This window comes from Puntigrus tetrazona, chromosome 16 (genome assembly GCF_018831695.1).
Source record: "Puntigrus tetrazona isolate hp1 chromosome 16, ASM1883169v1, whole genome shotgun sequence".
NCBI lineage: Eukaryota > Metazoa > Chordata > Actinopteri > Cypriniformes > Cyprinidae > Puntigrus > Puntigrus tetrazona.
This window is the reverse complement of record NC_056714.1, coordinates 25,896,549-25,922,632: the sequence shown is the minus strand read 5'-3', so window position 1 is coordinate 25,922,632 and position 26,084 is coordinate 25,896,549. Positions and strand designations below refer to the sequence as shown.

At 42.3% G+C, this 26,084-nt stretch overlaps 1 protein-coding gene across 1 annotated transcript in view; it reads right to left on the bottom strand.

The window, feature by feature from the left end:
• The window catches only part of iglon5 (IgLON family member 5), a 172,311-nt gene extending 146,900 nt beyond the window's left edge, over positions 1-25,411 (bottom strand). The window contains exon 1 of the mRNA XM_043261926.1: positions 25,092-25,411. Coding sequence (XP_043117861.1) covers positions 25,092-25,239 — 148 coding nt within the window. The 5' untranslated portion in view covers positions 25,240-25,411. The remainder of the gene's footprint in view (positions 1-25,091) is intronic.
• Positions 25,412-26,084: the final 673 nt, after the last annotated feature.

Below are 26,084 nucleotides of genomic sequence, written 5' to 3'. Positions count from 1 at the left end.
CGTCAATCGAAAATGTGATGCGCGCCTCGGAAAGTTGAGGAAAGTCGGCGAACTTTGCGCGAACGAGAGGTGAGAAAACAGCCAATCTGTGTCAATCGTCTGTCACGGCGGGGCGAAGCTTCCCGCTGGATTCACACTTAAATCGCGTCATTTATTCGCGTATTCGGACGCCGTCTGGACGGCTCTACAGCGCGCGCAAGTGCTCAGAAACCTTCGGACGGTTAAGTCGTGTCAGAAAAAGCCATTGCATTAAACGGAAACATCAGAGCGAGGGGCAGCCGCAAAGAAGGATTCTCGAGTGTTTCTCAAATCTCTGAGCCACAAATCAGCTCAAGGTATTTCCTATCATATCTCCTCAGTGAAGCCACAGATGGAGGTCATTATGCTGACATATGAACGCTACGCAAAGTCTGACAACCGGAAAGTCTGAGGCTTTTTGTGGGAATTTGAATATGAAAAATAACGTGCGAAATCGCCATTCAAAAGACCGGGGCGGCCAAAATGATTTTCATTCATTAAGGATGCGTTAAACTGATCAAAACTGACAGTTCAAATCATTTGCAAAGTAGATGTCAAATAAATGCTGTTCTTATGAATCGTATGTTCTGAGCATCCTAAAAACGATATGTAGCGCATTTATCTGTTTTCAACATTGATAATAATCAGAAATGTTTCTCGAGCAGAACTGTATTATTAAAATGATTTCTGAAGGATCATGTGACTCTGAAGACTGAAGTTATGAGGCTGAAAGTTCAGTTTTGATCACTTTTTTCAAGATCATTACCAACAAACTTGTGAAGAACGACGCATATAGTTCAGAAAGAAAGTAAAATGCATCGCTTTATTTAAAAAAAAAACTTTGATGTTTTGATTTAAATACAATGCAATGACGTTTTTAAGTGTGACTGAAATGTTTTGCAACTTCTTTACTATACTTGAATATACAGTGCTGTCAGATGATTAAATGAGATGAATCAAATCCAAAATAAAGCTTTTATTTAGCTACATAATATGTGTGTATACAGTGAATATTTATTATGTACATATAAATACAAACACATGCATGTATATATTATATGAAAAAAATATTTATATAAACTAATTATATTAAATATAAGAATATAAATATATAAATGTATATACATGTAAATATTTACTAAATATATAGGCCTACTGTATGTTGTTTTATTTATATATATATATATATATATATATATATATATATATATATATATATATATATATATATATGCCTACTGTATGTTGTTTTATTTTTATATATATATATAACTATCTACACTGCTTTATTTTTTGCAGTTTGCATTGTATTAAATGTCAGTGGAATTCCTTCATCACCTTATAAATAATCTTGAGGAATAATGACAAAACTGACGCTTTACTTCTAATAAATGCAGGATTAACACGACTACAATCACAAAATGACCTTATTTGATTATGCAAATGGCAGAAATATAGCGCAAAACGACTAACTAATTGGACGGTGCTATTTAAACAACGAATGAAAGTTTTCTTTGCAGGCAGCTCTCCAAATGCTGCGCGGCAAAAGCAAAGGCGGAACTACATTCGGAAAATGAAAGTCAATTTCATTAACCATGAATATCTCGCTCACCCAAACAGGACATAATGCGGCGGAATTCATTAAGTTATTAATTAAAAGGCTCAAAAAAAATTGCCTTTTTGGTTAATGATATTCAAATTGAAAATGGAGGAAAATGGGTGGCGGGCGGGTGATATGCGTTTGCACGGAGAGACGCGCCGCGCTAAAGACTCCTTCACGTACCCTGGGTTTAGGCTTCAACTTGTCATGTTCAGGAGGAACTTCACGGGCGCCTGTTGATAAAGAACACAAGGCACTGACAGAGAAATATCCCCCAACACCAAATTAGCGGCACATCCTTGGGCGATAACGCACTGCCATCTGACTGCGAACCAAATTAGGGTAATACAAGCGCTCAATCACGTCGTGAGATCTCCTCCTTTCTCACAATTAAAGAAATGTCACACCGCCGCCCCCGAACGAATGCCTCTACGTCTCCGTGCTTTCTTAACGGAATATCACACCGTCCGGATTTGATCCCGGTTAGCAAGATTCCCTAATTCACAATAACAAGAGCCGCGCCGTGTCTGCCGCGTGCCTTTTCGCCCAATCCGAGCCTCCGGCATCCGAACGGAGCGCTACGGGCGGAGAGGGTAAAAACTAATAGATATTACCATACTTCAGCAGCTGATTAATCACAGTGCGCTGAGACGATTGCAAGTTTTCTGATATGTTATGTGGCGGCGCGTTTTCCTAAACAAATATGCACTGATTTGCATACATTTGCACAATACTTAGCACTGAATAAAGACAGGTTGGAAATTCATTTCGTCAACAAACGAGTGGTAATGAAAATACTGTCAGCAGCCAGAAAAAAATGCATTTAGTGAAATGAATATATATGCATAGGAAATATGTATAAGTACACACACACACATATATATATATATATATATATATATATGAGTTGAACATAATATTGTCAACTGAAAGGAGATAAATATATAAATAAAGACAGATAATATGTTAACAAATCCGTCTGTAAAAGCCCTCAAGTCATATCACATATAAAGCTGGAAAGTATCTTGACAATTCTTTCTTCATTTACTCCACCATATTCTGCTATTTTATAATCGTTACAGAAATATCACATGAAAATATAAAATACTAAAAAAATTAAAATACAATTATTTTGCACAATCATACTACTAATAAAAATAAATTCTGGCATTATTTACTCATCCAACAGTTAAAGATATGTAAAATAAAGAATATAGAACTGGAAAATACACTGCTTTTATTTTATCTTAAAAAAAAACCCCAAAAAAACGTATTCTTCCATGATGTGTTCAACTGAATGCTGTATTTTTAAGTTACAGGACTAAAGAATATATGACGTGACACGTATATGAACATAAAATGCATTAGTTACCGTGCTTTAAAGAGAAAAAAAAAAACATTACCCAAAAACACGATTCTTTCATCATTTATTTAGCTGTTTTTTCTGTTTACCGCGGTTAACAGTGACCACATCAATCAGGATTCAAGCAGAATGACACAATTCCCTTTATGTTCTCAACGTGAGGGTCGACATGACAGCATTTTCCATTTTTGGCTGAGCTATTTCTTTAATATCAGCTTCCGATTGCTGTAAAATCCCGTCTGCACCTTCACAGCTGGAATATCTAATAAGTGCCCGACCGAGAAAAAAAAAAAGGATGGTAAAAATTGTGGCGAATAGCTCCGTTGGTGAATTATCAGACCAAGCGCAGTTAACAATGCTTGCAGCGGATGCCGTATATCTGTCTGCAGCTATTTACATGTTTGTTGTCCTCACATATAATGCTGTGGCGCTGATAAGATTCTGATCTCTCGGTAACCTCAAATTGAGACTTTTTCCACGGAACAAGCCGTGGAGATAAGGGCCATGTTTTCATTAGCGAGGCATAGCCGAGCTAACAACCACTCATTACCAAGGTAATACGCAGAAGCACCTGCTTATTAGCGGCACGTCTTGCTGGAATGACGTTTTAACGAGAGGAGCACAGCATCAGGCCGTACAAATCTTGACAGCATGCACCGCACAGCCATTCATGCCTATATATATATACACACAAACCACGGTTACTCTACAGTATATGTCCAAAATGAGAATCGGGTCTGTTAGAACGTGATCTGTCCTGTCAATCAAGCAGTTTTTTTCTCAGGTACAACATAGTCCAGATTACTGCATCTCGCTTTTGTAAGTCTGCATCCAAAATCTTATATTGCACGTGTCGTTTTAGTTTTTTTTATTATTTTACAGTAAAAATATTATTAAACAAGTTGAACTTACATAAGAAGCACCGCTGCATAACCTTAAAAGACTTTTAAAAAAATTCCCATGATGCATTTTTTTTAACATTCGCAACAGTAAAAGATATCATTGGTTATTTTGCTTATTTTACAGTAAAAATATTATTAAACAAGTTGAACTTACATAAGAAGCACCGCTGCATAACCTTAAAAGACTTTTAAAAAAATTGCCATGATGCATTTTTTTTTACATTCGCAACAGTAAAAGATATCATTGGTTATTTTGCTTATTTTACAGTAAAAATATTATTAAACAAGTTGAATTTACATAAGAAGCACCGCTACATAACCTTAAAAGACTTTTAAAAAAATTCCCATGATGCATTTTTTTAACATTCGCAACAGTAAAAGATATCATTGGTTATTTTGCTTATTTTACAGTAAAAATATTATTAAACAAGTTGAACTTACATAAGAAGCACCGCTGCATAACCTTAAAGACTTTTAAAAATTGCCATGATGCATTTTTTTACATTCGCAACAGTAAAAGATATCATTGGTTATTTTGCTTATTTTACAGTAAAAATATTATTAAACAAGTTGAATTTACATAAGAAGCACCGCTACATAACCTTAAAGACTTTTAAAAAAATTGCCATGATGCATTTTTTTAACATTCGCAACAGTAAAAGATATCATTGGTTATTTTGCTTATTTTACAGTAAAAATATTATTAAACAAGTTGAACTTACATAAGAAGCACCGCTGCATAACCTTAAAGACTTTTAAAAAATTGCCATGATGCATTTTTTTACATTCACAACAGTAAAAGATATCATTGGTTATTTTGCTTATTTTACAGTAAAAATATTATTAAACAAGTTGAACTTACATAAGAAGCACCGCTGCATAACCTTAAAGACTTTTAAAAAATTGCCATGATGCATTTTTTTAACATTCGCAACAGTAAAAGATATCATTGGTTATTTTGCTTATTTTACAGTAAAAATATTATTAAACAAGTTGAATTTACATAAGAAGCACCGCTGCATAACCTTAAAGACTTAAAAAAATTGCCATGATGCATTTTTTTACATTATATGACGGTAATAGATATAATTGGTTATTTTGCTTGTTTTACAGTAAAACTTTTATCAAACAAGTTGAATTTACATAAGAAATAACACTGCATAACCTTAAAAGACTTAAAAAAAAATTCACATGATGCATTTTTTTAACATTCATAACGATTATAGATATCATTGGTCATTTAGCTTATTTTACAGTAAAAATAAGCATAAGCTTACTAGACCTAAACAATTTGTTTTCTTATTTTACAATAAAAATATTCTTAAAACCTGCTAAATTTACATAAGAAGCACCACTGCATAAGCTTTAAGACTTAAATTTACTCAAATGCATTTTAAAAATAAAACAATCACAACAGTAATAGATGCATTTTGAGTAAAGGAAAGTATCTTGCCAAAATATAAACAAGTAAAAATTCGGTCATGATTTTGTTAAAAGTAACTGGTATATACTTTATATTTCTATGCAATTTATATTTCAGTTTCCAACTAGACTTTTACTTATTTTACAGTAAAAGACATTAATAAGAATATGTATAAGAAAGCATTATTCAGTCACGATTTACTCAGCTGCACATTTTCTTTTTATTGTTTACAAAAGTAATAGATTGAACAAATGTTGTGGTATCCTGTCTTAAAAAATGAATAAATAAATTAATAATAATTCTGTCTAAAGTAAAGTGTTTTTTTTACCAATTCTACATTTCGGTTTTGAATTAGTCTTTTTTTGCTTATTTTTAAATACAAAATATCCTCAACAAAAATCTACATTTATTTCAAGTAGTAAACAAAAAGACTTTTTTATAATTAACCCAGAAGGCAATATCTGCCAGTGCATAGAGACGCTGATATATATAGATATATATTATATAAATGTAAGTTAAGGAATTTTAAAAGCAACTCTATTTTTGGAATCAATTGTAAAATTACTCATATTACCAGAAAGGTTTTGTTTATGCTGCAACTGAGGAAGAATAACAAACCTTTATTTTCTGATTTTAGCTTTTCTGACATTGCAAATTTGTATTATAAAACCATGCTTTCCGGTTAAAATGTTCTTAAAACATAATTTACTTCGTGCAATACATATATTAAGACAAGATAAGCTTAGCTCCAGTTAGTTTCGCCCGCTTGATCTTGTTTTAGGGACATTTAACTGTTAAAAATGCACTTCCATTAACATATAAACTAGCCTTGATATTTTACGCTTCTTTTCAAGTACAGTAAGTTTCAAGCATTTCTAAATCAGCGGGAAAACGTCCGAAAAGGAGGCCGTTTTTGCAGTTTATCATGAAATTGCTCATACTGCCACGCAACATTTCAGTCACAGAGCAACCAGTGCAACGAACAAATCTTCATAGTCTCAGTTTAGCCTTCAAGCCTGTCACGCTGAATCTCGTCAGCTTTGTTAAAAAACCAACAACACAGAAATGGCCTCGGAAAATAACTATAAGATTTGACTACAATACTTTTTATTTGACGGCGCAATGGTATACGTGACGAAACAATTGAGTTTTTCCTGGAAACGTAAAGAAAATCAGGCAAAGAAATTGCATTCAACAAAAAGCACCGTACGTGCAATACTTCGGACTGCATTAAAATGACTATATCTCCGTAACTCTATGTGGCAAGCTGAGCTCTAAACAAGTTTCTCCTCTTCTTAACTCGCGCGTTTATGGGTATAACAAAAAATCTCCCAGCATCCTCAGTCACTGTACGCAGCCATATCTCCCAGCCCTAATTGTGTGTAATTACAGGCTTCCAGATCAATCTATCTTGCGCTCGTTTATTGCTGGTCTTTGCCACTTTCCAGCACCTCCTGCCCCCCCGCTCGCCATCTGTCAGTTCTCTAAATCGGTTTTTGTTTACAACGTGGCTCTCCGCTCCGTCCGTCCGTCCCGCGCGACGCGCGTCGAGGAATCATTTCTATATCTGCCCCCGCGTTGTTCATCCCTTTCATTCTCTTTCGGCAACTTTGCACCTTTCCATCTCTTCACAGACACTCGCGGGGAGCAGCTGTTGAAATATTTATTGATCTGTGTTTCTTTTCTCTCTCTCTCTCTCTGCTTTATTTATTTTCCTCTGTCTCTCTTGCCCTCCTCCAAAGCAAAGCAACAAGGTTCAGAGCTGCCAGCTGTCAGAAATGGAGGAGGGACTGAAATCCTCGATGAGAATCCCTTATTTAGCATGTTCAACTCTCTGGTTTCACGGCAGAGGGCGAGAGATGGATGCTGATGCAACGGTGCGAGAGTCTGAAATATTAAAATGTACTTAAAATGTGCATTAAAGCGCCCCTAGTATGTATAATAAACCGGCAACAGGTTGAGATGCATCAAAAAACACTTCGATTTTCTTAAAATATGCATTTATTTTTATCTTGCTTGGTCAACGACTCTCAAACGATTCGCTCAACAATTTATTTTGCGTGACTGGGAAATTTTACCGCTCCAATAGCGGCTCCTAGTGGTAAAGAATGAATTCGCATTTTCATTCAGACTAACACAAAACGAAAGAAGTGGGCGGGTAATATGCTAATGCTTCATGATGATGTCAAGATGAAACGGCTTGGGACTTGTTTCAATGATTCAGTGTCGACTCTTTCTTTTGCGAGACAACTTTATACGCGGTGAACTTCCAGAAATAACACTTTGTAGGATGTTTTCTTTCACTTAGGGCTGCGTTACACAATGCATGAAAGATCGTTTTCAAAAATCCATAATAGAGGCACTTTAAGATTTGTTCCCTTTCAGTCGGTCACTCCGAGTCACGTCGGATGACCGACGAATTGGGATCTCGCCGAGAGACCAATCTACTTCGAGTGTATCTAAACAAGCCAATTGAAGATTGGCATGCGCTAATCGCATCCAGCTGCCGCTGATCACAGCGCGTGTATAAATAAGCAGCGGGTGCAGCGCATATTCAGCTTTTCGCCCGAGCCGAGCGTGACTGTTCCGCTCCAAAGGCGATCTCACGAGTGTTGGAGTACGGCGTTTCAGCGGAGGTCGCTTTCCTGCGTCGAGTGGATTGCCACAATCAGGCTGCACTACCCCCTGTTTGTGTGCAAAACGGCTATCCCCTGTTGCCGCAGCACTAAAAAGAGCATTCGCGGTGCGTCTTTTTAAAGACGACGTTACGTCTGGCAAACTCGACGCGTCTTGGAAGACAGCGTGGGTCTTGCTTCAGACTACGTACACCCGTGTGTTTCTGGATCACGGTTGTTACCTGGTGTTAGGTGATGGTCACAATCGTTGCCTCGTGTGCCTGGGCTTAGCACGCTGAGGTGGCGGTTGTGGATGAATCATTTCCTCGCGGGGAGATGGTCATCTCGGAGTGATGGGCGGCTCTGTCGCCTTGAAAAAAAGGAGGCGGAGCTTGTGTTTGCTCGACTTGGTTCTCATTCTGGCTGCAGACAGGTGGGCTCCATTTCGTTGTGACACAAAGCTTAAACTCTGCAACCAGTGGAGCTGCAAAGGGGCAGTCTGGACCCTCACGGGGGGTATCAGCTGTACCCTCTTGGCTCCCCCTGATGATCAGAAGTCAATCGCTGCATCGGAAGGTGAGCCAGACATTTCTGGAAGTGAAGATCTGGTTGCTCTGCGTCTACCAGGCGTTGAATGTACTGGATACAGATCTAGAAATGGTGGCTATGCTTGCCCAGGCCGTCGAGGTGATCGGGATCAAGTGGAAACCTCCACTGCTTCCCGGGCCCTCGAGGCTGGACGATTGGTATTTAAGGGTGGCTTGCGCTGGTTCTCAGGGCCCCACCCTGGTACCTTTCTTCCGGAAGTGCATGAGGAGCTTACTGGGATGTGGAAAGCACCTTTCACTGCCAGAAACTGCCCCAGTGGCTCCTCCTCCTTCACCACCCTTGACAGTGGCACAGCCAGGGAGTTACGGTGATCGCCCCCCCAGTGGAGCGGTCAGTTGGGATGCAGCTGTGTCCCAATGCCGTTTCGCTTAGTGCGGTGATCCTGTGCTCCCCTCCCGGCCTGCAGGTACTCGTCGGCTCGAGCGGCAGTGCCTTGTGCGGCCTGTGGACAAGCTGCGTCTGCAGTACACGCGCTTTGGCGTTGTTGCAGGTTCATCAGGCCAAGGCACTGAAGGATCTGCACAGGGGTGGTCATGACCTGGAAGTTCTGAAAGAACTCTGTATCGTGATGGACCTCGCGCCACGAGCGACGAAGGTCACAACGCGGTCTCTGGGTTGTGCGATGGCCACTACGGTGGTCCAGAAACGCCATCTGTGGCTGTGTTTGGTCGACATGCGCGAGGTAGACAAGACACGTTCCTTGAATGCCCCCATGTCCCAGACCGGCCACTTCGGCGACGCAGTGGAGAACTTTGCCCAGCAGTTCTCCGCTGCCCAGAAGCAGACTGAGGTAAGAAACATCCTGCCTCGGCGTGCAGCTGCTGCCTTCACCCAGCCGCCGACGGCCCACCTCAGCCAGCTCGTCGCCGAGGGTGCCCCCTGCTGCCGCCACCGCTCCCGTGCAGTCAACGCAGCAGCCCCCATCTAGGCAGCACCGTGGAGCTGGCAGCAGGGCAGCCACCCAGCCTGTCCAGGCTCCTGCCAAACCTGGAGGAAGCGCAGGTGCAAGAGGCCCTCAGATCCGGGGATGGAGGGAGCTGCTCTGCCGGGCAGAGAATGTTGCCGCTACCTAAAACCTCGACAAGGGCGGTTTCCTCTGTCTCTGGGTCCCCAGGGAGAGCGAGGAGTTGAGCGGGCCAGTTCCGCGCCACTCACGCTCTCCTTGGGCTAATATGCAGCAGTGGGAAGACTGGGAGGGCGAACCAACAGCCTACCCGCCTCACTTCTGCGGGGATGCAGGTAAGAGTTGCACACACTCAGACCCGCTTGGACCGGCCACGAGGCGCCCGAGCCGGGTCCCTGCACTCCCCCTCGCTGCCCCATCGCCTGCACGTCGGTGGTTCCGCTCGAGCCGCTAGTTCGGTCTCTGGATGCCTGGTTGAATCTTCCCAGGCTATCCCGGTGGCTCCTGCGAACCCTTCGACTTCGGCTATATGATTCAGTTCATCCGGCGTCCCCCAAGTTCAGTGGGATCCGCTATATGTCAGTGAACAATGCGTGTGCCCCTGTCTTGTGGGCGGAGATTGCTGTCCTTCTAGTGAAGGCACGATAAAGCCGCTTCCTCCAGCCGATATGAGGTCGGGGCTTACAGCCCATACTTCATAGTGCCCAAGAAAGGCGGTGGGTTATGACCAATCTTGGATCTGTGAGTCCTGAATCGAGCACTCCCGTTCAGGATGTTGACACAGAAACGCCTATTCAGTGCGTCCGTCCCCAGGATTGGTTGCAGCGATCGACCTGAAGGACACGTACTTTCATGTGTCGATTCTTCCATGCCACAGGCCATTCCTGAGGTTGGCGTTCAAGGTCGAGCATATCAGTACAAGTCCTACCCTTCGGGCTCTCCCTGTCGCCACGCGTCTTCATGCAAGTCGCGGAAGCAGCCCTTGCTCCACTGAGAGAGTAAGGCGTTCGCATTCTCAACCAACTGGATGACTGGCTCAGTCCCGGGCTCAGTTGTGCGAACACAGGGATCTGGTGCTACAGCACCTCAGCCAGTTGGGGTTTCAGGTCAACCAGGAGAAGAGCAAACTCTGTCCAACGCAGAGGATCTCTTTTCTTGGGATGGAGCTGGATTCGATCGATCAGATGGCACACCTCACAGAGGAGCGTGCCAGTCGGTGTTGAACTGCTTCAATATGTTCAAGAGCAGGATGGCGGTCCCACTGAAATATTTTCAGAGGCTCCTGGGGCATATGGCAGCCGCGCCACAGTGATGCCGCTGGGACTAATCCATATGAGACCGCTTCAACATTGGCTACGATCGAGTCCCGAGGTGGGCGTGGCAAAGTGGCACTCACCGGGTTCAAATAACACCGCCTGCCGCCAAACCTTCACCCCGTGGCAGACCTCTCGTTCCTTCGGGCGGAGTGCCCCTGGAGAAGGTCTCCAGGTATGCTGTGGTTTCACGGATGCCTCCACCACCGGCTGAGGCCACGTGCAATGGGCATGCAGTGTCAGGGGTTTGGGGCGGGCCCTCGACTGCAATGGCACATCAACTGCCTAAAGTTGCTGGCAGCACATCTCGCCCTAGGCAGTCTCGAGAACTGCCTTCGAGGCCAGCATGTACTAGTCTGCACAGACAACATACTGACCGTTGCGTACATCAACCAACAAGGTGGTCTACGCTCCGTCGTATGTCGCAACTAGCCCACCACCTCCTCCTCCTATGGAGTCGGAAGTTCTGAGGTCGCTTCTCGCCATTCACATTCCAGGAGTGTGCAACCAGGCAGCCGACGAGCTGTCGCGAGCTGCACTACCGGAGAATGGAGACTCCATCCCGGGCGGTTCAGCTGATTGGGAACGTTTCCGAGCCACTCAGGTAGACCTGTTTGCCTCTCCAGAGACTTCCCATTGCCCACTGGCACACAGCTGGCTGCGGGGCCTTTGCAAGTATGTATTTCCCCAGTGAGCCTTCTTGCACAGACACTGTGCAAGGTCAGGAGGACTAGGAGCAGGTCTTGCTAGTAGCACCCTACTGGTGAAGACTTGGTTCCCAGAACTTGTGCTCCTCGCGACAGCCCTCCTTGGCCGATCCTCTGAGGAAGGATCTTCTGACTCAGAGATGGGGCACTTTGGCACCCGCGTCCAGACCTCTGGAAACTCCATGTCTGGTCCCTGGATGGGATGCGGAGGCTCTAGGTGACCTACCTCAAGAGGTAGTCGACACCATTTCTTCGGCTAGAGTGCCGTCCACGAGACAGGCCTATGCCTTGAAGTAGAGCCTGTTCGTCGAGTGGTGTTCTTCTCAGGGTGAAGACCCCGGAATTGCCCTATCAGTCGTGTGCTTATCTTCTTGCAGCAAGGGTTGGAGCGAAGGCTGTCTCCCTCCACCCTTAAAGTCTACGTGGCTACAATCGCTGCAAATCATGACCCCATAGATGGGAGGTCTGTGGGTAAGCATGGCCGGATTATCAGGTTCCTGAGGGAAGCCAGGAGGTTGAATCCTCCACGGCTCCCAACAGTACCCTCTTGGGACCTGTCTGTAGTGCTGACAGCACTGCAGTAGGCTCCGTTGAACCCTTGCCAGCAGTTGTGCTAAAGTTCTTTTATCTATGAAGACATTGCTCCTGCTCGCATTGGCCTCCATCAAGAGGGTAGGGGACCTGCAGGCTTTTTCGGTCGACGATTCGTGCCTACAGTTTGGGCTCGCGGATTCCCAGGTACCACTGAGGCCACGGCCCGGCTACGTGCCCAAGGTTCCCACTACCCCCTCAGAGACCAGGTGGTGAACCTTCAAGCGCTGCCCCTGGAGGAGGCAGACCCAGCCCTGACGTTGCTTGTCCCGTCCGAGCACTCCGATGCTCGTTGACCGGACACAAAGCTTCAGGACCTCAGTCCAGCTCTCGTTTGTCAGAGGCCGGCAGAAGGAGTGCCGCCTCCAAGCAGAGGATGGCTCACTGGATAGTGGACGCCATTACCCTAGCATACCAAGCACAGGGGTATGCCCTGCCCCCCCTTCAGGTTGCGGGCACACTCAGCAAGTGTTGCATCGTCCTGGGCGGTGGCTCGTGGCACCTCGCTGACAGATTGTAGAGCTGCGGGCTGGGCGACCCCAACACGATTGCTAGATTCTATAGCCTACGTGTGGAACCGGTATCCTCCTGTGTTCTCACCTCAAACTGGTAGAAGCACTGAGAGGCCCGGTTTCGGGTCGGCTTGTTAACCGCTCCAGAGCGTCCATACAGTAGACCCTGTCGAGCTCCTCCATTCCCCTCGGCAGGCAGATGTTGCGGAGCATCCGGCGCCAGGCCCTCGATGAATCCGTGAGAACCGGTGAGGGCTGGGAGCCATGTAAAAATACCCCAAGAGGACTTTATGTGTGTATTTCCACGGCATAGCCTTAGAGCCCGTGTTTCCCGGCAGACCTTCTGCCCGTCTAAGAGGGTTCAATCACCTCCAATTTTCCATATGCAAACTGAAATACTGTCCATATGCGTGATTCGTTCCGAGACCTCCTACGGGAAGGCTGGACTTCCGCGACGTCCTGTTCACTAGAACGTGGGGGCGTTTCCCAATGTTCCAGTCTTACGAATGGGTAGTGTTACAAAAGTAGCTGGCTTCTTGTGGTTGAACCCCGGCCTACGCCGATAGACTGAGGGGGCTTGTGGGCTCCCCACAGGACACTGGAAGAGGCAGCGTCCATGGCGTTTTGGTAGGGATCCCAATTCGTCGGTCATCCGACGTGACTCGGAGTGACCGACTGAAAGGGAACGTCTCGGTTACGTATGTAACCCTCGTTCCCTGAAGAAGGGAACGGAGACGTCCACGTCCCGTCCGCCACGGTGCTGCACCTCTGCTGAAGGGGCCGGGTCACTAGCTCGGCTCCTCAGCGAAAACCTGAATATGCGCTGCACCCGCTGCTTATTTATACACGCGCTGTGATCAGCGGCAGCTGGATGCGATTAGCGCATGCCAATCTTCAATTGGCTTGTTTAGATACACTCGAAGTAGATTGGTCTCTCGAAGCGAGATCCCAATTCGTCGGTCATCCGACGTGACGTCTCCGTTCCCTTCTTCAGGGAACGAGGGTTACATACGTAACCGAGACGTTTTTAGAGAATATGCCTTACTGCAGCCTTATAGTATTTCTAGCTGTGTACATAAAACAAGACAAAAAATAAACTTAATGCATGAAATATTGTATTTCAACAAGACTGCACATGCATTTGATATCATTTTTACATTTATCAGTGCTAATAATGAATAATCAAAAACAGCCAAACTAAAAAATGCATTGGTCGGATATTCAATATTTAACTGTGGATTCATTTATGGTCATCCGTGATTATTATTACAGCAAATAACCGACTAATAATCAGTTATTAGCCATAATGTAATAATAATTATAACCTTATCAATTTTGGATGGAAATTTAATCTAATTGCATCTCTAAAAATGACTTAAGATCTATTCACACAGAGTTTTCCATCACCAAAATATATGTTTTCCAGAAAAAATTAAAAATAAGAAAAAAAATAAAATATATATATATATATATATATATGTTTTTGAAGAATATCTAAATGCAACCAAAATATTAAGCTTAAATAAGGAAAGACAGTTCCAATAATGAAAGAAAAATTTAAAAGATATTTTCTCAAAATCAATATTTGCATTTGACCTCGTTATAGGGATGTTTAGAAATGTTCATCATAAATACATAAAAACTGGTAGGTTTTGAAGAAATTATTATTACTTCTTACCACAAACAATCACTACGGATCCGAAACATATTGGCACCATTCATTTATCAATACCGACTACAAAATATTGAATATCAGCTAGTACCAATCATTTACAAATGCATTAGTTAATATTTAATTATGGACTAGTTTCGACTCCTTTTGACGTCACGCATCGATATTACTGTGAAGATTTTGCTCTCGTCCTCTATTACAGAGACGTTAATTTCAAAATTATCATTATCCCAATGCACTGTAAAATGCATTCGCTTAAGCATTACTGCATTATTTAAAATGGACAGAAACGATCGATCTGAAGCTTATTGTGCTTCATACTGCAAATGACCTTTAATAAGACGCGAGTCCTGAAACAACAAACAACTAAATACATTTCAGACAGAATTGCATTTCTCATAAAAAACATCCTCAAAAACAACGTTCGCTTTATGCAGCGTTGATTTCGGAGGATGTATCTCTACGCGCAAGGTGGAAAGGGCCCATTAAAAGCGTTAATTGGGTTCTCCGGCAACATTTGCATCAGATGACACGCGAGCGGCGGTATAAACCACAGAATCAGCATCCAGAGCAAACACGGTTCAGTCTTCATACCCCGCTGCTCTGAAATCACCATCATTTCGCTTCATTATAGGTCTGCAACGGCGCAATAACTCAACATTAAAAATTACCGCCATTAACTCGAGCGCAGAGAAGGCTGTGTGGCTTTTCCGGGACGAAAAAAGCGCCTCGAAGACTATCGCGGCGTGCGCCCGGTGTTAGTGTCTAAGCCGTCGCCATTGATTCGCGGCCGAGCACCTTGTCTGCCGTAATGAGGACAGGGAGAGTGCAAGGACCCTCCACGTCCCTCAGGACAAAGAGCCCACTCCAATCTCGGCTCCGTCTCTCTCCGACAGCACAGACCGCATCTCAAGGACCCCAACCTTATTAGATTCTCTCGGTATGCCGATAGCGTTCTCGAAAATGATTACAGAGCGGCAGCAATATGCGCATGTTTTCTGTTCTCGTCTTTTGGTTTCACGTTCGACCGGTTAGCTTCGCTGCGAAGTCTGATTTCGCTTCGCCCGCCGGTGCAAACAGGAGCAAAAGAGCCGGCACGCATGCACGCGCACATTCGCGCCACGCATGGCGGAGCGTGTGCCCAGAATATTTGCGAGCGCGTCTCTCAGCCCACTTATTTCTGCCTCTACATCCACTCGGCCGCCACTCCAATGATCCTCTCTTCTGCTGTGTTAAATAAAACATGCGGCTTTTTTCATTATTATTAGAGTGAGGCCGTTTCTTGTGGACATATTCATGCGCGGTGGTCGCTCTGGGGATTGCAGAAGGGCAAGAGAGAGACGAGAGATGATAATTAAACATGCTCGCGAAACCTACCCGACGCCGCCGCCGACCGGTTTCATTTACATGTCTCTTAGGTTGGCTGTAATGAAGACTTTAGGCAATCATCGTTATTTACCGCAGCTCATCCGACTGCTCGTGAAGGACAGTGTACGGCGACTTAACCGTTTATGGTCACCTCGAGCTCTGCCGTGCGTGCTCACGGATCTGTCATATTTCGTTTGTCAAAGGTGGGTCGCCGAGAACGGTCTTCCCGCTAAGAATCACGGTATTTTTGTCTTGATTCCCAATGCTCTCTTAAATCGAGACACCGGCCTGGTTCCGCAGACAGGGCTTAGACTAAAAGCCGAGATTAAACCGCAGTTTAATCGAGACCTTTATATAAACGTGGCGCTGATATATTTTAAGATCAAGGTTCTTTCAGTTAAAAGAGCTCAGACTTACATTTTAGCATTGTCTGTGAAACCAACGGAAAACATCTATCTTGTCTTCTATTTGAAGTATTTTTGCTTTAGCCATAAGCATTGGTGAATATCGACACCAATTTTCAGAAAGCAAGCGTGCTTCTTAAGTCAATATCTTGATTTAACCCTTTTTCTGAGCTGAAAATACCGAAAAGTAGCTTGTAAACGTCCGATTGCGTGATACGATATATCTCACGCACCTCCGGTTTAAGCCAGAAGCACATTACTTGTGGATAATTCTGGTAACGTTCACACAAACACTGAAAAAAAAATGAAAAAGCAAATTTCTCCAGGGCATTTTTTTCTCTTCTAAGACCTTAATTTTGATAGATCTTTCAGAGAACGAGTCATGTTGGTTTTCCAGTAAATGCATCTTAATTTAAAAAAATACTTCATATAATTTGCTGTTGCTGGTTTAATTACCTGCAAATTAAAAATTACTCGTAAATCTCTCATTACGTGATTCCACCTTTTCGTCAGCTTGTTTTCTTTCAATTAGTTCAGGTTTTGTATTTCTTTTAGGAACTGACTAATCATAGGCCTCGCTGATTTTAGCTCATGCACCTGCTTTATTTGTGCATAAATTTGACAATTTTGACTTAAAATTCATAAGCAAGTCTTCATAAGGATTTTGTAAGTAGATCGTTTCTGAAAATAAGAATAGGTTAAGTCAATTTTAACCATAAACTCACTTTTTAGAAAACATAATTTGGCTTTGGAGTGCTGAGAAACCTATACGTAATTTAGCGTTCTTGGTCAAAAATTGGTCTCATTACGTGATATTATCACCAAATCCTTGATTCAATCTTTTTATCAGCTTGTTTTCATTTAAATAGTTTCTTTTTGGAGCCGACTGATCGTAAGCCTCACTGATGTGAGCTTATCCACCTCAGCTGAGTGAAAAAAAAAGCATTATTTGTGAAAAAAATATGGCAATGTTCATCAAAAAAACTTTTTGCGGACAATTTTCGACCTGGCAAGCGTAACAAAGCAATGAATATAAAATACAAACATAAAAAAACTTTGCTTAGTTTTCTACTATGCATTAGGAGCAAGGCTGAACTGAATGAAACGCGATGTAAGGGGTCAATAACGTTTGCACTGGAAAAAATGACAAATATACCGAGTAAGAATTTTTTTTTTGGCAGCGAGGCACCTGAAGCGACTCTTTAAAATGCGAAAAGTGTGCTCATCGGCGACAGGCATCTGGATATACGCCACTCTTCTCCATCATCTGATGAATTAGTGCTGTCACGATCGCTAGAAGATGTACACAAACATCTCTTTTTAATGAAATTCATTTGCACTAGGCAAATAGTGCTCCAAATAGTGTTTTGCGAATTTATAACAAGCCTCATGTGCAATTTAAATACTCACAGCTCAATGCTAATAGAGCGCATTTAGCATTTGTTTTTTGCTGGATTGCATTCAATTCGATGCAGGCTTTTGCACTGAAATAACATTCGAATTGCGCTTCTTTAGAGAAGAAGCTTGCGTGATCATAAAAGATGGACACAAATATACCGGTTAATGTTTTTTGGGGTTTAATGTAAAGCAAATGGATTTTATTACCCGCATTTGCATTAAAGCGAGGCACTGAAATGAATAATGAGTTCGTTTAAACGCTCACGACACAACTATTCATAATAAGAGCTTGGCACCGATTACACGCTCAGTCGATGCTAACGTTCGCCTTTTTTTATGCAAATGTTTGCACGGCCACCAGAAAACGCACGCAAACATCTCTCTTTTAACACAATCAAATTGCAATCGTGAAATTGTAACGAGCTTCAGGTGCGATTGAAATACTAGTAGATGGATTATAGCCGGCTCTTGGAGTTTTGCACGGAATTGGCTAAACGCTAAAATGGTGCAGCAACATTTCCTGAGATCAAATTGACACACAAGCGTACAGTTTCGCATCTGTTGTCCCCAAGCAATCACAAAGTTATCCGAGTAAAGTAAATTTTGCATTCGGCAAAGGAAGAAGGCACGTTTGCGCCGAAAAGAATAATGGCTTCATTTAACAGCTCAGTGCTGTTCGTGAATAGGAAGAGCTTAACGCTGAATTAATGCAAATGTTCGCCTTTTTACGTGATCACTGGAAAATGCATTTTGCAAATAAAGCGCGTTCTACGACAGTCTATTCTTTGCATAGAATTATGCATGGACTTAGAATTTTGCTCATGCATGAATAAGAGCTTAATGCAGTATTTTTACATGATCGCTAAAAAAAGCATTCAATAGTAAAAATCGCAGATTTTTAAGAATAAGGTGTGATCTATAAAGCCATTGCTTTAAAAATGAATGCAACATTAAACGCGTGGACAAAATGCAATCTATAAGCGACCGGTCTTTGCTTATATATGTATAGAACAAAATCACGCGATTACGATAAGGCGCTAGGTGGCGCTCATAGTTGCATCGCTGCTTTTAAGAAGACGGCAAAAGATAAAAAGAGCAATGTTGAAACACCAGAAATGAATTGAACCAATATGCTGGAAGGTTTGAAAGCATAAATAGTGATTTTTTTTGCAAACAAAACACATTGTATATGCTTCGTTTGCATAAAAAGGAGTGCTAAAAAGTATAACGGCTCAAATCAAACGCTATTTCGGCACATTTAGCATCTGGTTGAGCTGGACTGCGGGCAGTCTGTGAATAAAATGCAAGGTTTTAGCTAAGTGGTTTAGTATCTGTGGGGAAAATGTTTACAAATCCTCTAAGGCTTGATTGCCTTAGCGACACATTTTAAAAAGTCCAGATCGCCAAAAAAAGCACCATCTGTCAGCGCTGTTTCCAACAGGTGTAATAAGCAACCTCAGGCCCGGAGCCCAATGCAATCGAGTCAGCCCACCCCGGCAATGCCATTACGTCAACGGCTTCTTCCCACTAGACGTGCAAGCAGGCCAGGTCTGATGGACTTCGAGCCGGCAACAACAAAGACAAACAGATCCAGAAAGCGACACGGAGCCATCGAATCTGAGCGGGGCCAAGCCTGGAGAGCCGCGCATGGAAAAAGACAGGAGCCAGTTTTGAAAGACGGGGCATCTGTTTCGGCTGGCAGAGGATGGGTTGCATTGCGCTTTCCTTGCCAGCCAACCATCTTGGTCCTGCAATGGGGGAGACAAACGAACACAAACCATCGCATTGACCCACTTGCCCCTCCGTGTACCGCATTAACGCGCAGAATTGGTTATGATCTACCGAACAAGCCGTTCACCTGCTCCCAGCTGCCTGCCAACACACGATATCCGCTTTTCTGCTGAAGTTTGTTTGCAACAGGTGATTTTGGAAAGTCGCATGCTTTGGCGATGCTTGGGAGTCTCGCTTTACGTTGCCTTGACTACTATGTGCTTCAGAAAACAAGTTATTGTGTTCATATTGTATTGCAAAAACGCTTATGCTGCTATTGAGGTGGATACGGGTAAAGTTTGGTGGTTTGGGTAGGTTAAAGGGTGAGTTAGGGTGTAAGGGATGGGTCAGATGTAGATATCCTAAAAACACGTATGTACACAACAAGTGTATTGTACCAAATTATTAATTTAAGTAAGTGCATAGTAGTTAAGGCCACCTAATATATAGTAGCACCATACGTTTTATCTCTAAGAACATTAAGTTTGCAAATGTGAATTAGCAATAAAGTAGTAGGAAAACGCTATGCTGTTGTTGTTTTTATTTCACAATGTTCCCCAAAAAAAGAGAAGCCAATTCATGGGTGGTCTAAAAATATAAGTTTGGAGTAAAAAAAAAAAAAAATTGTGCATTTGGCAGATGCTCTAATCCAAAAGCAATTTGGAGTTTATTCAAAGACACGCTTACTTTGAGGACAAGCTGCATGCTTTAATGATGCTTGGGAGCGTAAATAAGTTTAATTCCAAGAACATATCTGTAACTTAGGATTGCAAATGTGGAAAGAACCGGTGACGTTTTATGCGTGATGTCCAACGCGTATGTTTTTAAAAACAAGCAAATTCATCGTAGGTGATCTAGAAATATTAGCGGTTAGCGGTAAATACATACATGCATACATAAAACATTCATGGCTTTGCCAGGTGCTTTTATCTAACGCTATCTGGAGACAACCTGTACGCTTAAAGTTAAGGTAAAATGTGAATTAGTAATAAAAGCAGCAGCAAAACTTTCTGTACGATACCTCCAAAAAATAAATAAATAAATAAATAAAACAGAAGTCAATTCATTACGGGTGATCTAAAATATTTCAGATGGTCGGTGGTCAAAAAGAATTACATTCATGCATTCGGCACATGCTTTTATATAAAGCAATTTAAAGTTTGTTCAAAGACAAACTGCTTGCTTTAATGATGCTCGGGAACGTAAACAACTTTTACTCCGAGAAAATGTCTGCACCTTAAGGACGCGAATGGGGATTAGGAATAAAAGTAGCAGTGAAATTTTACGAGATGTTAAAAAAGTAAATATTTTTAGGGATGAACGGCACACGCGCAGACACGCGCATATTTATGCATATGGCAGATGTTTTATCTAAAGCAATTTGTAGTTTTTCAAAGAGTTGAATGCTTTGGCGATGCTGTAATTTAAGGTTGCAAATGTGGATTATAAAAGTAAAAGCCTTTAACGCCGCGGCATACGTTAGAGGAAATGCTCTCAGGCTGTTGTCAAACTACTCCAAAATGAGTTCCAATTTATGAATGCATTAATATCAATGCTATCAGCAGCTGTTTAATGTTTGTCCCCGGTTTTCAGCCCTAAATCTAACATGCGCACGATGACATTTACAGTACTGTATCTGCATGTAAAGAAACGCAAGGGCAACAGGCGAATGACACATCATTAATACTCGCTTCATGAACGAACCGGGCTCTGACGTCAAACGGACTTGAGTCTGCAGCAAAGTTCTCGTGTGGCGCCCTTAGACACCCTGCAGGGACTTATTGTGTTGCGGCGTGATTAGTATTCACCGTGAAAACAAAATGTCGAAGCAAAATATGCCCTGCAAGACAAACAGAACAAATGCAATCTCTCTCCCTCTCTCCCCATTTAAAGCAATTAGTCTTAAAAAGACAATTAAAGAGATACCGAATCGTGGCTCGTTTCGGGAGAATAATAACAGATGCAGAAGAACTCTCAACTTTCTGACTCTTCGAGGTCAGTCAAGGCCACGGCATTTTAATTCGATTACATAAAGGCCGTTGAGCAGCCTCTGTCGTTTCGGGGCATCTGTGTTGGGTCAAGGGGAAACGGTGATGCATGTTGCACTAAAGTGTAGGTCACGTGACCTGCTCAAGGGTACAAAACCAGGGCAGAGAAGCAGAACTCTTCCAGCTACTGGTGCGCTGCCCACAACCCCACTGCGCCATTGTCAAATAAGTCCCGGTGATGTTGAGGAAAGAATGAGCTAATGAAACTAAACACGTTTTGAGAACAGGAACCCCTCCGCCTTTGATGTAGAGGCTAATGAGTCTTTTGCGTTCTTGAGACATTTGCATAAAAGGACCGAGGTAGAAGGATGGTATCAGACACGGTACTTCAGCGAAATCGATAAACTCCGGAACAGAAACGATTCTGGTTCCTCAGAAAAGCGAACAGGGACCATCTATCTAAAGAACCTTTTTCAGCGGAAAGATTCCATGCGCGTTAAAAGTTAAAAGAACCTTTTATTTTTTAAAAAGCGCACTCGAGATTCTTTTTGGAATCTACGGTTCCGTGAAGAACTTTTAACATCCGTGGAATCCGTCCATTCCACAAAAGGTCCTTTATAGAAGAATTAGAAGGATTATTAAATTGCAAGCAAAGTATTTTAGCCATTTTCTCTAAAATAATTATTAGCTTAAATGGAAGTTATTGAATAAATTTGTGAATAAAAAATAGCCATTGGCTAAATTTGGTATATGTAAGAAATGGCGTTTGTGTTAAAATTGTACAAATAAATGTTAAAAATAATAATAATAATAATGTAGCAATGACTTTCATACAGTTTCCAATCAAATACTACACTGATTTAAACATAGATGTATACTGAAATTGTATTTTCTTGTCAAACATACTCCAATAGTCTTTATTCAGAACCTTTTTACTGTGTTGGCTATTTTTTAATTTTATGAAAACTGCAGATCTGCGGAGTCTAATTCTGTCACAGAGACAGATGCGATGTGCCAGGACCTATTTCAGTGATATCCGTCAGGTAATAAGACGTGCGATATTCAAAAACAAAGCGTTTCGGTATTTTAAAAGAGAAGCCAATGCTCTAAAAATATTTCATAAGGTTGAGGGTATAAAAATATATATTTATGCATTTGGCAGATGTTTTTTTTGTTGTTGTTTGTTTGGATTCTATTCAAAAGACAAGCACTTTTTTTTTATGAGTGACCGGTTGACAAAGTCACTCAAGTAAAAATATATTTGGGTTAGCGAGATTTTTCGAAAACTTAGACGAATGGAAAAGGGGGAAGAGAAAAAAACAATGAACGCTGGAAAGGCCAGCGACTGTGAGCGAGTGTAAATTATGTGGTCAGTACATATCAAATTATCAGACGCCTGAATCAATTTCCCTTGTGCGGAACTGCTGAATTGTGAGAAAAAAAACCATAATGAGTTTCAGACAGATTTTCCCTGAGCAAACATCATCAGCGCTGTTGAGTCTGAGGAGAACAAACTCCCGGGGTGTCTAGTTTACCCCTCCCTCCGTCCAAAACACACGCTGACGTGAAAATTAAAACGTGCTCTTCGCTCGCGCGATGCCCTTCGAAGTATCCGTCTTGCGAGGACCAATGCGTACGGTGCTCGCAGCCCGCCTGCGTCCCGTCACGCGGAAGGAGAAGTCTGCGCGCATAGGATAGCCGGACGGAGATTCGTCTGAATAAATAGCGACAGAGTTTTCGTGTTTTGCGTGGGCTGTTCCTTTAATCTCACATCGATCTGTGCATAAACGGCACTGTCTTCAAATAATGAAAATCCATTCCGATTAACAGAGCGCTTATGCGAGCTCTAACAGGCGCCGAAGTGCATTTTTTGTGCATGCACCGGGGCACAAGAGGCATTTCACACACAGGGTTCTCTATCAGAAATGGGGCGCCTGCGTGGAGGAAAAACTCCCCCCACAGGGCGAGAATGATTAAACTCGTGTTCATCACGGTAAAGGGCTCAAAAAGTGAAATCAAACATCATTTCAAAGCAAGTATTCATCCATTCACAGCACACTGAGAGCTATTATTCCCTCCCTGATGCCCCATGCGTTCTCTGACAGATCAATAATACAACAATAGTACTCCAAACCCATACGAATCACCCAGAGGTGTCTGGTTTTCTTCATCTTTTCGATATTAACCATTTCACCGAGTACGGCAGTCTCAGAACGATCCAAAAAAAAGAGCGAGAGCTTAGAGTAGATGTCAAACGCGAATCACACGGCGCTTTTCCAACAGTTAGTGTCAAAACCCGCAGCAATGCAACATTTGTTTCTGCTATGAGATTTTTCGCCAGGTTCGCATGAGATGAAATAACGAAAATATATCGAGCGATCGTGCATTTGAGAGTTAATCAAAGGCAAGAACTCGCACATAGATAATCAGCATGTACCATATTCGCAAAGAATCGGATGGAAGTCTGCTGGAGCTCTAAAGAACAGCCACAAACAATTACGAATGAAATATTTTTAATCAGCAAATAATATATGCTACTATAATAGCTATTTATTTGGCAACGTTAATATAACCACAACATCATTAATAAATAATCGAAACGAACGCTATTAACATTTAATTATTATTATTGTTCGGATATTGCACTTCAGACACTGAGCAAAAATAACCATTATCGGTTTTCTGAATATCGGTTGTGCCGATAACGCCACCTGCTGGGCCTAAAGAATATCCACCAATTACAGCAGTGTACGTTCAACATTAACGAATTAATTTATTGGAAAAATGCAAATATGTACTTTACGTTTCCTACGCTAACATGATAACCATGACTATGTTAAAATAAAATACGGCAGCAACAACAGCAAAGAACCAAACGGTAATAACAATAAAAATCATCACAGGTCACTAGTCTCGTGGCTGTTTGCTTATTGTTAAATGCATACAGGATATTAGATATTTAAAAAAAATAAAAATAACATTATCGGTTTCTAAATGTCACGTCTGCCGATAAATGCCACCCGCTGGTTCTCTGGAGAAACGCTACCCACAACATCGCCACCTGTTTAACTTTAAAATGACAAAACTATAAATATACATTTCGAATGCAAATTTATATGAATGCACGCTAATAAAAAGGCTGTGATTATGAATATAATATAACAACGGCAAGGCCCACGACAGCGATAATAAAATATGCACGACGAGTCATCAATTTACGGTTATTTAGTTAAGAATATATGCATGCTGCACATCAGAAATGTGAAAATAAAAAATATTCAATATGCGATTATGCATATCGGGGTCCACTAATAAATGCCACCTGCTGGATCTTTAAAATATAGCACCCCACCATGGCACTACACCCCTGTGCAAACAACTGTATTATAATTAAATGCATTAAAATATAATAATATAGAAATAAAAACATTTTATAATTAAACATGCATGCGTGTATAATGCATTCTGAATGTAATGAATATATTAACGCAATTATTAGTGTAACATCATTTCTATTTGACCATTTATAATTATGTTAAACGGCTGTTTTGCATATTGGTTATTACCGGGCACCTAAAAAAAACACATCGATGTCGGTCATTAAAAAAACAACAACAATATCGGGGTCAAAATGTGTAAAGGCATCCATTGACTTTTATACACAGAGATAGAGGCGAGGAATGCCTGTTTTTTTTTTTTTTTTTTCCACAAGTGTTGATATGCAGAACTCGTGTGTTGTGGAGCGCACTTGTCTCTATGATTTGATCACACACACACACACACACACTCACACACACACACACACATGATTCATTGGCAGGTAGACCCCCGGAGCCGCATTAGTATTCCACTCCAGGTCCCAGCAAAGAATGAGGCAAGGAACGAGTGAGGAACATGTTCTCTACAGAAGAACGCTTTAAGAATTGCAACTTACCTTTCCACGGCAACGCCAAGAGCAAAGCGAGCGCGTGTCGCAACATTGCGCAGCTCATGTTTTGAGTTGACGGTTTGTTATTTCTCTGTGTCAGTTCTTGCAGCAACAGTCCGTTTTTTGTGTATCTTCTGCGAACGGGAACACGCATGAACCGCGGCTGTCCGTCCGCGCGTCCTATTTCGCGAAACGTCCGCAGTCTACAAATCTTCCAAGTGTGTCAGGAGTGCCACAAGACGGGTCGATTTTCCCAAGTGACCCTTTGCAAGGAGACCCAACGCGATCTGTTTGGCGTTTGGAGTGCCAAATAAATCCTTGCGCGAAAAAAATTGCGTATATCTCCTCGGGTTTGTTTTTTTTTGTTTGTTTGTTTGTTTGTTTTTCTTTTAGTGCGAGGCATCCACGGAAAAAGAGAAAAGCGACAGTTGAGACGGTTTGGTGGGATGCTGTGTGTGCTCGGTGAATCAGAATCGCTGTGCATCGCTTCGGAGCGGAGCACGAAAGAAGCGTCTGATTGACAGCTCAAGGAGAATCTCCTCCGCCAATCGGCGGGCGGCGGGGAAGTGGGCCGGGCGCCGGGGAGGAGATTCGACCAATCGTGAGCGCGGAGGGGCGGAGACTCCAAGAGCGCTATGATAATATAAGGTGATTTATAGCACGCTCAGTGCACTGCAGTACTGGAGGAAAGGTGTTTGCGTGGACATGCACATTAGTGCTTTATGTCCTCTGTGGGGAGAGCTGTTTTGCGTGGGGAAACTTAGCAGAGAAGTGTTTAGAAATAACGCGCTTGATTTATTGGCTCATTTATAAAGCGAGCTGCGTTTCTGCGCGCCCATCTGACTTGATAGCCTACATAAAATATTAAACTCGCAATTTTTGAAGATGAAAACCAAATTAGCTACAAATGCATTTCACTCCTTTGGTTTGAGTGGACGTTATTGTTATTGTTTTCGCCTAAAATACAAATAGGTAGAAACAGTCCTAGTAACAAGCTAG